General features: G+C 35.6%; 1 protein-coding gene across 1 annotated transcript; it reads right to left on the bottom strand.

Annotated features, from left to right (window-relative positions):
- Positions 1-699: 699 nt before the first annotated feature.
- On the bottom strand, positions 700-12016 carry LOC132644037 (protein PSK SIMULATOR 1-like). Its single transcript, XM_060360580.1, has 13 exons — positions 11680-12016; positions 10733-11200; positions 8245-8570; positions 8042-8134; positions 7853-7943; positions 6595-6688; positions 5695-5792; positions 5550-5619; positions 4782-4876; positions 3210-3326; positions 3030-3106; positions 1730-1774; positions 700-1640 (listed from the first exon to the last, which is right to left on the bottom strand). Exons 2-13 carry the CDS (start codon positions 11060-11062, stop codon positions 1139-1141), a joined length of 1938 nt encoding a protein of 645 aa, XP_060216563.1. The 5' UTR covers positions 11063-11200; positions 11680-12016; the 3' UTR covers positions 700-1138.
- Between the last annotated feature and the right edge of the window lie 872 nt (positions 12017-12888).

The following is a 12888-nucleotide window of genomic DNA, read 5'->3' as shown; positions in this document are numbered from 1 at the left end:
CAACTTATAAGCCAATCCAAACGGGCTCTTAGATATCTTTTTAAATGGAAATCCAGTTATTAGAGAGCGTGTCATTTTTTTCGTTCAATGTTATTTTTAATCTAGTTATCGATTAATGTTTATAATCAAGATTTACCTGTACTTACATTATAAATGACTTGATTATTACATATTCCTTACATCATTAATGCATAAAGCTTAAACTCTATTTCATGTACTGATTAGTTTAATGATTAATACTTTTTGTGAAGTGTCGTCTTTAATGCCACAATTCTTTGAGTAAAAACAAAGAACAAGGTGGGGGACCTGCTTGCAAAAGGAGGAGGAAGGCAACAACTTTTTGAGGAACCCACACTCTAAACAAGTGTCTCCCCCACCCCCCGTTCCCGCCGCGCGCACCTATAATGTCTCCCCCACCCCCCACCCCCCCCTTCCTGCCGCGCGCACCTATAATGCTTATTTTGATGATGTAATGGACATTGTTTTTGACAGACTTACTCCGTTTTGTAATGATCCGTTAATGGGTGTTAACCCAAGACAAAGACAAGTAACGGGCAATGATGCCCTAACTAGTTTGTAATATATATATATATAAGCAAAGAATAGAATCTCAATCTTCTCTTCTGGACACCAACCCCAATCAGAGAAGGTAATGTAATGATAATCACTTGCTCGTGGCCTCGAAAAACACTCCGCTGATAAGGAACAAAACAAGCTTTTGATTATTAAGGTTAAATACAATAGAACATTATGTACATATGATGATGGAATTGTTGGAATCACATTAATTCATTCCCCTAAAAAGCTCAACTCTATCAAACCTATCCACCAGCTCTTGCAAACAGGTTTCAAGATACCAGAAAACTCAACCAGGCCTAGATACCAGCTTTTGTTTCTAGGAAGCGAAAAAGAAAAGAGACGAAAATCACTCTCATCATATATAGTATCCTAAATGTACCCGAAAAATTGCAGCAGAACAGATAGCAGTTTTTCAACGCTTTTTCTGATATCTGATTCCCCAACACAAACTACAACAGCAGCAGAGGAAGATGATCGGCTCATGCAGAAAGGCAGCCATTGCATTTACCAAATGCAGCAGAAAAATGACACCTGCCAACCCAGATATATCATTTTACCATTATGCACCTCGAATCATATCCACTCTATCGATGACATCCAAAGCTTTGAGCCGATCAATGTCAAAGTCGATCACCGGAACAGAAGACGGTCTCCTGACGGGAAAGGGATCCTTCCTGGTTTCACGTATAGGGGAATGGTTACTACTCTTGCTCAGCCTGTGGAACTTGCTCAACCTTGTTCTCGCAGTATCAAACTCTTGAGATTTGCTAATTCCAGGAGTCAGTTTTCTCTTGCTTACATCCCGAAGCATTTCTTGGTCTTCAACTGTTAATGCGGGAGATGGAGAACTTGGTTTGTGTGTTAACTGATTCATCTTTTGATTAGCATAATAGGATGGAGATTTCACAGGAGATCTGATTCCACCATTTGTAGAACTTCTTGACTGAGTGACAAGATAATGAAGCCACACCACTAGGTCGAGAATATAAGCTTCGGTTTTCTCTTTATCGGCATGATAGAGTGTCTCAATTCGAAGTAGATCAGTCTGGCCAGCAGGTTTCCTGTTCATTTCAGACCAAATGAATATATAAATGCTTGACAAAAAGCTGGTTCAATCAGTAAAGAACAAGTTTCCTATAATTGAGCTCACCCTGTATTTGCCCATTCTCCAACCCATCCAAAGCCATGGTGGGCCCTGTAAAAATTATTTCAATTACACTGTAATAATGATTGGAAAAACAATCTGAACCAGTAAAGCCAGGTGCAAAAAGAGTTGAAATGAGCTAAGTTATACTGGGAAACTGAGACTCTAAACTCTAAGCATTAGAGAGCACCGTTTGCTGAATAAAAGTGCAGATTGAAAGTAAAATAACAATTTATGGGTGAAGGGACTGAAAAAACTGTAAATAAGTGAAGTATACATAGAAAACCATGACAATCAAGTTCAAAAAACATCATACTATTCAGATACAAAGACATAATTAATGACAAGTTTACTTACTCCAAATTTCTAACGTTCAAGTGCAAATCAATAATATATCCATCAATAACAATTTTTTTAAAAAAAAAAACTTAACAATATTATATTGTTTTACTGACTACATTTATTGTTTAATATCACCTTCTTCTAATTGAAGCCCATGAACCTCATAAACAAACCTAATCTCTTAAGAAGATCATCGGCTGGCTGGTATTTATCGCGCATGTTTTTAATGCATTGGCATCTTTACTGAACCGCTGCCTAAGCAACGCAAAGCACAGCTTTGACACTGGATAAAAAGTCTAATACTTTTCTTTTTTGACAAGGTAAATAACAAATTGCTGGAGAGAAGTTGAGGGAAGGCTGAGTGGATCTTCATCAGAAAAAAGGAGACAGAGTGGATAATGTAATAACACACTCCTTTTCACACAAAATGGACAGAAGTTGAGGGAAGAAAACTTCCAGTGAAACTTTTTAGTAGGCAAAAGGCCTGAGTAATTAAGGAGAAAAATAAGGATACTACACTGATAAGATGAGATGCTACACATGATCTTAGCCAAAGAACGAAAAATAAATACATCATGGAATCTAATATGAAGAAACTCTCTTTTTCACATTCTCACACCATCAAAAACCAAATAAGACACTCTTTTGCTTTCTTTTCTTCTACAAAGTTTTAGTTTTCTAATCCAAATATACTACATGGGCAAATAATAGCACTCTTCGTGCTATTCCCCTAATTTAATATTGCTCAATTTAGCTCATGTAAAATCTACAAGAGAAAAAGAAAGATAACCTCCAAACATACATCCTACCGAATAAAGACTCTCAAGAAAACTCCAATTAGAATTACTTAATGTACCCACTGATATAATATAGCTGACTAGAAAGTCCTCTTTTGGAACATATGAAGAATCATTGGAAAACTGTAGCCAATGAATAATATATTGCTAGAGATTGTATGGTTTACTTGGTTGTATTGGTTGCCATGGGAACAAGCCACTGCAGTGTTTTCTCCATTTCAGCCTTGATTTGTTGCACAGATAACTGCACCAAAAGAGTATCTTGAGTATTACTAACATTCAATGACCTAGAAGGAAGAAACCTGCAGATACCCATAAAAGACACTTAAAAGACAAAATAAAAGTACCTCTTCCTTGAGCTGGAAGGATTGTAATTTGAATCGTAAAGCTGACTTAATGCTTGGTGGCAACCCTTGGTATAAAGCATCTCTTGTATTTGGGGGCACCGAACCTGATCGAGTGACCTGATCATATAAAATATGACACTATCATTTTTTTTTGTTTCTGATTAGACATATGTCAACAAATAGCATAATTTTACAAATAATTTTTACATGTCCCGACAACCTAGCAGAGTTAACATAGGTACTAATCCAGAATACCAATTAGTTACAATTTCAGTAAGATTCTAACTAAAGAAAGAGCGCTAAAATCGGGAAACACCCCAAATTTAGGGTACTGTAAGCATTGCTCATATAATATTCTCCTACAATCAGTGGTGGAGCTTTCATTAAGGGGTGTCAAAAAATTATAAGTATGTCGCAAGCTAGGATCGAAGTCGTGACCTTAGAGAATTTTTGCAACTCCTTAACCGTTGCGCTGAACCTTCAGCTTGTGTCAAGAGGTGTCAACACTGGTATATAAACTTACAAAACCAAAACTTGACCTATCTATACAATGTAAGTTTCAGGCTAAGGGGTGTCGCTTGACACCCCTCGGGAAAGGGTAGCTCTGCCCCCTGCATACAATGTATCTGGCCCAGTCTAGTGAGAAATATTTTTAGGAGAAATATACTCTTCATAAAAATAGCTTTCACTGGGACAACTATGCCTGGGTTAACCAAAAGTCTCGTTTGAACTAATCTACGATCCACCTAAGTGAGTAACAACTGACTTCCAAATATTTACAAGTCCCCAACATGAGGCATATTAGCCAGCTGTACACGAGGACCATAACGTTTAGGTAACAAAGAAAAGATTACAGGCTGCTATACACGAGGACCATAAAGTTTGGGTAACAAAGAAAAGATTACATGTCTATTTAAAAACAAAAAATCAAACATCAAATTCAAGTAAAAGAAAAAGGCGCTAAGTTAATATAATAAACCCACCTAATAATGATGCAAGATCATCAAAAAAAAAAAAAGACACAAGACTAAGTAGGTGAGATAATGAAAATCATCAAAGCGCTTAGTGTAATAGTTCAAATGCCTTGGATAATGAATCACAACCTTAGAATACTGCTTTCTAAATCATGCAATAAACAAGTTACCTGATCTTGGGGTTACAGTTATCGATTTAAATTTCTAGTTATGATGTGAAATTCACAAATTTAATGGCAATTTGAATATTTTCAATGTGGTAGTTCGTGCAGCATGTGCTTTTGGTCAATTGATAGACCTCCATCCTTTATTGCAATTCCGGATAGATATTAGCGCATACAGCTTTGTGAAACATAAAAATATATGAGAGGCTGTATGAAACATAAAAATATATGAGAGCATATGTATTGGGATTAAGATGATGATTAACTGAGAGTAAACGAACATTAACAAGGAAGATAAATGTTTGATATATTTGTGACTAGAAACAACTAAAAGTTTTCCACGTTCCATAAAGGATATGAATGAAGTCAACAGATTTAATCATAGTGTCAAAGTTGCTGCTTCTCTAATAACTGTATGTGCATGAGATGCTTACAAGCGTATCAATCTGAGTAATGATATTCGCATAATGTAATGCAAGACCAGCAGATCCTAATCTCTGATGGTTGTTTTTTATTGGTCGGTCTCCATCTGCAAGGTTTGGCAAAACTATAGCAATCAGGTCAAAATTTCTATAATTCAGTCACTCAAATAATGTAGACACGAAAGATATGATTTAACTCGAAATGTTCAGCACATGTAGAATATGAGTTGAGAAAATAATTGACAACTGTTTAATTATTTTTTGTCTGTTCCTGCCTTATAAAACAAAATATAGCCTTATGAGCTGTAATATAAGTATAGACAATAATATACAAGCATGGATCATTCTACCATGACGACCACTTTTGATTCTATTAGTTGCATAATAAAGTCAGATAACTCACTAAATAGTTCACCCTAGATTAGGATTTCTCTTGATCACTACACATGCATCAGTATTCAGTAGCAGTAACTGTTTTTACATAACAGATAAAATTGATAGGTAACAGTTGGTTAACACACATCTTTACTCATCTACCGAGTAGCAAGACGTGATAATTTTCTAGTCTATAATATAGAAACAAATTATCGTTTACACTTGAAACTAATCAAAATATAGACACATAAGCTAAATATAAACCCAAAAATCGATCATGATATAGACAGACAACAATGATTTAAGTATATCAATCACTCCTTCCCACCACCCCAACATGACAGTTAAGAGTATAACAGACCAAGAACCATGATAAAAAGTTAACTTGAAGTTTCAATTCATTACCTGTGCTGCCAAATGCAGCATGGATCTCCAAATGGAGGAAGTGAACAATGTCCACAAGCTTTTCCATCACCTTCAATTATGGCAAAGCAGATCTTAGTATAGTCAATTGAAATTTGAAAAAAAACTCAACAATTTAACTTGCTACCTCTTCCAATATCCTGGACCAGAGAGACTTCTTTTGCAGACTTTTAACATGTTTCTTTTGACTTTTCAACTCTGCTCTCAAAATTGCAAGACTATCTCCTGCATATTTATACGTTAAAAAGGGAATATTAAAACAAGAATATAAGAAATCAGTACAAGGAAAACAGATACAAAAGATAAAAGGAAAATGCAAGAATAACCAAAGGGTACTGGATTAAATAACAAGGTCTCACGTCCTCCACAGAATCATGTAACGTTAGACAAGCAATCTTACACCAACTAAAAGTACGGAATAACCTCAACAAATAGAATCCCCTTATACAAGGAAAAACAAGTTAAAAGTAACCACTCCAGAAAACAATGTCCTCAATGCTGTTGAGAATCAGTAAGATGTCCCCAATACCTATATGCTAGTTCCCCCCAGAACATGTTAGTTATCAGATTTAATGATGATTTTTTCTATTCTCCAGCTACAACTTTCCTCCATAACGCTTGCTTCTCTTTTGCAAATGAAGGTGTGAGAGGACTTCAATGGCAGCATTAGACTTAAAAGTGGAACTTGAGCCAACCAGGTCTTCAACCATGTTCAGAATATATAGCTAGAGAACAACCATAGTAGCTAGAGTCTACCTATTTAGGATTTCTTCTAGCTAGAGTCTACCCATTCAGGATTTCTTCATTAAGCTATTTGTAGCACCCTGTGAAAACCCCAAACAGAAGTGTTCCGTATAAGCCCGCAATACCTAACATGCTGGTAACTTCCTAATGATATGAGAAACTGGAGGCTGGTCGTTGCACAGAAATAGTTTATACAAACTTTGAGCTAATGCAGATTGGCTGCTTTAAAATAGTTAGGTAAAAAAATAGAGGAACACAATGAGAGCATATGTGGATAGATGACCTCTCTGAGTAGCATTTGAAGTATCCTCTTCTTGGGCTTTACGTCGACAATCTTGTTCAATTCTGTCCAATGCATGCAATTCATGGTAAAGTTCCTGCAAAGAGCATAATAAATTACAATTTACTAGAACCAGATAGCCTTGTCAACAATTAACGATCATATAATAATTGACAGTAACAAAGGAGAACCAAGGTATACCTAAAATCACTTAATAATAAAATGTCCAAAAAGACCTACTCAGAATCAACGTGGGCTTAGCTAAAAACAGAACCAATCGAAACAACATACTCATGTTATCATATAGGCAATAGCAACAAGTTAGGATTAAGCTTACTTCTTGTTCTTACATGTATCTTAGGTCCGAACTTTACTAGGAGTCTTTGTTTTATAAACGTGTATATCCGTGTGTGGATAAAGGTGAGATTTTGGATAACCTCCAGTTTTAGAAACTCCATAACATGTCTCAAAACACAAATCATTTAATATTAGAATGAATTGGATCATAATAAAGCGGACTTGATAAAGAGGATTCATATAATCTACTCCAACTACTGGAATTGCAGAGAAATATCCACAAATCTTCAAGCTAATCCAAGGATCATAAATTAAGTGGACATTCAGGAGGAAGTGATACATCCATACTAAACTATCTAGTGGCAGACCAATTATAGTGCAGAATTTGTAACATGTTTGGAATTAAATGAATGATCTTGGATAGGGTTATAAACAATGCAACTAGGGTGGAAATTCAGGAGGAAGAGCCAGAGACATAGAATAAGTGTGGCTCCTCAAGTGCTTATCGCTCTTCATAAAGAATTACTCCCTCGGTATGTTACCAGTCTCAAAAAAAAAAAGGGAATTACTCCCTCTGTCCAATATAAGTGACACTCTTTCCTTTTTAGTCAGTCCCGAAAAAACGACACCTTTCTATATATAGTAATAAGTTGACTTAAAAATACCCGTTTCACCCTTAATAAGATGATTTATAGCCACACAAATATCTATGGCTTACTTTAGACCCCAAGTTTCAAAAGTCTTCCTTTCATTTGTAAACTCCGTACCCAGTCAAACACCTTCACATAAATTGGATGGAGGAGTATGCTTTTGTGTGAGATACTATACTTCTGTATATTTATTGTGTAACAGAACCCTTCACATCAATAAAAATCATAATTTGTCGGGGGAAAAAAGAGAATAATGGAACAAATAGGAAAAGAAAAAACAGTTGAAGAAGTATAGATGCTGAGATGGAACTTACAGCTGTATACTGTACCAAGGTCATTAAGTGCAGCATCACAGTCTCGGCTTCTTCTTTTAATTGTTTATGAGGTGTCAATTCTGATTCCAACCTAAATGTAACGGAATGAACTACAGATGATGTGAACATTCATTTTTGAAGTGGTAGTAACAAAGCAAGCAAAACTGGACTAAAGTTAGTTTTAAATACTTCTCAAAGTAACGGTCTAAGTTGTGCCATTGAGGATCTTTGCAACTATTTCCAAAGCGAACCACTTCACAAGAGAATATTTTCAGTTCATCCCTGTCAAATTACAACAAGCATCTCATTGTTACGACAAAAGAAATTGAAAGTAACATGTGATATATGCTTGTTTATGCAAAAAAAAAAAAAAAAAAATCACTCTTTGGCACCTTTTATCTGCTGCAGCAATTCTGAAGAGCTCATCCATATCTTTTGATATCAACAGCTGCACACCTTCAGAAGGGAGAACCACCTCTTTCAGATGCTTAATGTTCTCTTTTGAAAGGGAATACATAAGATTGGCACCCTTAACAACTGTATTTGCAACTTCAAATGCCAAAATTGCAATTTTATTTCCCTTGGTTGCCATGCTGGATGCAAAGCCACCACTTAGGTTTAAATTTGTCATGCTGCTACCTAGAGTGTCCAACACATCTACCGCCTTGCCAAGCCCCACTGTACCAGCTCTGCCCAAAAGTGTACTCACTTCTGAAACCTGTCGAGCAAATATAAAACTATTAAATATTACCATTTAGAAATATAACCAATTATTTTCATCTTTAGGAATTAACACTGAATACAACAACAATTATTGCCAATAGATGTACAAGATAATTTTCTACCTGCGTGCAAAATTATACCACCATCGACACCAAGTAAGATTAAAGCAGCATTGCAGCATCTTTTGTTAAAAACTAACTATAAGGAAAAATGGCGAGTGGGGATTGTATTTAAAGGGAATAGAAAACAGTCAAATATACGGTGTAACATGAAAGAAACCTACAGATAGAGAGAGTAAACCATAGGTTCAATTGAAAATTTCATCCTAACTTTTAAATTCAACTTTGGGAATCTACATGCTACGAAAGGAAGAACGAACAAGATGCTTTTTATGTGAGGAAGCTCAGGAGACTGTGAATCATCTTCTCATCCATTGTAAGTTTTCAAGGCAGTGCTAGAATCTCTTTTTGAGTTTATGTGGTGTAGCCTGGGTGATGCCGCATAATGTTAAGAACCTGTTGGTATGCTGGCAGAATCAGAAGACAACGAAAAGGCTGAAGCAGATTTGGAAAACAATCCCAGTCTGTATATTATGGACTCTATGGTTGGAGAGAAATAAGAGATGCTTCGAAGGCAAAAAGAGTCAAATTGCAGTGGTCAGTATCTGTACTATTGGTGTAAGCCGTAAGGAGGGCTTGTTAGAGGATATGGATCAATATCTTGATTTCCTAGAGTTGTTAGGGAGAAGAAGCATGTAATGGTTGATTGGTCTGAGTTCTTCTTTCTGTTGTAATTTCTGTACCAGCTTGGTACTTCATTAATAAAATTTACCCTACCTTTATTAAAAAAAAAAAAAAAAAATTGAGGTAAAAAGTAAAAAGAACAAACAAAGTAGCATTGCATCATCTTTAGTGAAGAAGTAAAAAGACGACCAAGGAGATTTTATTTGAGGGAATATTACAGGGACTGATAGAGAGAATAAATCATAGATTCAAAAGAGAGTTTCATGGCTTTTGTCGCTTTCGTTAGTTTCATTTTTGTACTGCTTTGAACTCTTTGTGCTTATCTAACCTTTTCTCGTCATGTTTTCTCTTGAGCCGAGGGTCTTTTGGAAACAGCCTCTCTATCTTCCGAGATGGGGGTAAGGTCTGCGTACACTTTACCCTCCCCAGACCCCACACTTTGGGATTTCACTGGGTATGTTGTTGTTGTTGTTGTTGTATTCAAAAGAGAGTTTCATCCTGATAAGACACTGTGTTTCTTTACATTCTTCCAAGTGGCACACTCCATAGATTCTTTGGGAGCTCAAGAGGGATTAGGCAAGGGGACACATTACCTCTGCTTCTTTTTTGTTCTTGATGGAAGCCTCAATAGACTCATAGAACGTATAGTGGATGGTGGTTTCATAAAGGGACTCTAGGTAGTAATGGAGGTGGTGGAAGCATGGACATAACTCCTTTATTGTTCATCAATGATATATAAATCTTTTGTGGGCTTCGACATAGACCAGTCAATATTTAGTTAAACCTTAATATGGTCTGAACCTATATCAGGACTTTGTATACACAAGTCAGAGTTAGTGCCAATGGGTGAGTTCCAAGACGTTCATAGCTAGGCACGGACATGTAGGTGCAACATGCAAAAGTGACTAAATTGCCAATATCGTCTTTGGGATGCCTTAGACGGACAAATTCAAGAATAAAGACTTCTGACAACCTACAACCAAGAAATTCTAGAGGAGGGTGGTAGAGGGAAGAGAGTATTTGTCTAAGAGAGAGAAAGTAACAGCATTGAAGTATACCCTATATATTATTCTCACATAGAGAGCACCACAACTATCGCAGTTATAGAACCTTGTGTGCTCCTTTAACATTTCGTTGGGTTTCCTACACAGTTATAATATCCTCTCTATTATTCTCACTCCTTTCTTTCTCCTTTCTTTTTCTCTTTATCCATTCGACCTTTTTTTAAAAAAATTATTCATTTGCCTTTGTATCTTCATTTTTTACAACCTATCTGAAATTTGGCATTGTCAGATAGTGAAAATGAAATAGTCAAAATGAAATATTTTACATAATCACAAATGCAATGAGAGGAAAATGACAGAAGCATCAGGCCATAGTCAAAGGAAATAAGAACGAATAGGAGACTACTCACCTTTGCCATGGCGACTTGCTTTGACCTTGTTGATCTGGTTTTATTTGATAAAGCCCTAGACAATCGAGGAATTCCATCATTGTTGATATCATCCATATCAACCCCATGAGAAGCTGCATTCAACTCCGGAAAAGAGAATGCTGGTTCTATTGGTTGCTTTTCTGTGTTTTCACCAGGTGGAGATTGTGTAGAATCATTATTTGCCTGTGTGGGCAAACTATGCGACTGATAAACTGTTCCAGCACCATAGTTAAAGTGACCGTTGACATGTGGTATGGAACGACCTGTTGTATTCTCAGTGGTGGCTCTTCTAGAGCAAAGGCCACCCATTATTATATAATTCTTCAACCTACTGTGATATCGAGGTTTCCATCAATGTCTAAATCAAAATTTTATAAATGCCTTGAGAAACTTCTGCAGCAGAGCCTTGATATCATCAAAGCTGCTTGGCGATATCCTCGAATTCAGCTACATGACCAAATTTACCATAGTTATCAACTCTGAGCATAGGTACTATCCAAGTCAACCGACTTAAACAACAAATTGACAACAAACAACAAATGCAAACACCCAATTTGCAGGAAAAGCATATGCAAACAAATGAAAGAATTATACTAAGCCTAAAGTATCTACACTAAGTTTGCACTCACATCCACTGTTCTTGACTTGAACTATATATAAAGTTAAATAATTTTAAGTATATATACTAAGTTTGCACTCACTGCCCCAAATTAGCAAGCAGCCATTGATACAAAAATCGTAGATCCACTTATCTAACACAAACTATACAGAAGCAAGTTAAAACAAGTAAAAAAGGTCTAAAAATCATAACTTTGATTCATCAGTCAAAAGAAAACAAGAAAAGAGACCGACAAACTCACATACTGAATAAAACACATAAACAGCTGTATAACAGATGTTAAAGTAAAGAGGCAAAGCAAGCTTACCAAGTAAGACACAAGGGGAGAAAAAAGATTATAACTTGGATCTGAACAAAGACACAACAGATTCTAGTGTTCTTTATCTTTGACCCCTTTTTTAACAGGAACAAAATACACTTGATTAGGGTGAAAAAGAAGGGCAATACAAGTTATCAGTAAAAAAAAAAAAAAAATGTAAAAAAAATGTTTTTTTGGTTTAATGGGGTGTTGGATTTTTGGAGAGTAGGAAGGTGGGTCAAGAATAATGGCAAAGAAGTAAGCAAAGAGACCCCCAAGTCAGACAGCAAATTTTCTCTCTTTTCTCTCTCACACACAAACAGTTATCTATGTTTCTTGAAAGACAACAACTTTGTTTTTTTTGGTCATAACAACAATTTTGCTAGTGACTTTTGAGTGGTAGTAGCAGGGTGGTGCCTGCTTGTTGACTCTCCTCGTTGAATGTTTTTTTTTTTAATCATATTTTAATGAATTTAGCAAATTGAGTTTGGTTAAACTTTTTTATGTTTTTATCAAAATTTATTGTGTTTGATATTTTTTTCTAAATGAGATGTAATTGTATTTTATTTATATCATGTATATGTAAGTGGAAAGATAGAGAACATTTTTATTTTATTTAATTTTGATTTATCATATATTGATATACAGATATATCTTCATTGAATGCGACTTTATCATAATCTCGTAACTCCTTATATGGCTTTGAGCGACTTTATTGCTTTTGCTAGATTGTAGTGTTATGTCTAACTCAAGGATCACTTTCTAAATGTTAATCCAAGTCAAACACATCTGCATACGTTACTCAATATTGAGTCTTACGTCTTAAACATCATATATTATGTTAGCTTGTAGGTTAAATTAAACACCATATACATTTTTTGATCAACCTGAGAGAAAATTGATTGTAATTAAATGATAAGATTCTAATAAAGAATTATAAATATATTTAATAAATTTGGCAAAAACATGACAAGTAAAAAGTTTTACCCCCAACCATACGGTCCGCACCAAACCCAAACAAAATAATATAGCAGGCCAGACGCCACCGTGCAAATTGCTTTTGCTTTTGCTTTTTGCCTTTTCAATGGTCAAAGCCCCAAGGTAATGGAATCGTTTTTCCAAGGCAATTATTAATTACCTCAAAGAGAGTAAAGAGGCCATTATTACTATAGTGTCATGATTATAATATTATGGCCAGCACCATTTACCATAAGTTCT

Source organism: Lycium barbarum, chromosome 1 (assembly GCF_019175385.1).
Source record: "Lycium barbarum isolate Lr01 chromosome 1, ASM1917538v2, whole genome shotgun sequence".
Taxonomy (NCBI): domain Eukaryota; kingdom Viridiplantae; phylum Streptophyta; class Magnoliopsida; order Solanales; family Solanaceae; genus Lycium; species Lycium barbarum.
The sequence above is the reverse complement of the archived record's forward strand: the minus strand, read 5'-3'. Positions and strand labels throughout refer to the sequence as shown.

What these genes read in the sequence shown, in the direction of transcription:
- LOC132644037 (XM_060360580.1), bottom strand. Translation starts at nt 11,062, where the DNA reads ATGGGTGGCCTTTGCTCTAGAAGAGCCACCACTGAGAATACAACAGGT. An exon ending in TTAGACCGTTACTTTGAGAA is followed by an intron (nt 7,944 to 8,041) that starts GTATTTAAAACT and finishes CGTTACATTTAG; the next exon opens with GTTGGAATCAGAATTGACAC. An exon ending in TTACTCAGATTGATACGCTT is followed by an intron (nt 3,327 to 4,781) that starts GTAAGCATCTCA and finishes TTATATGATCAG; the next exon opens with GTCACTCGATCAGGTTCGGT.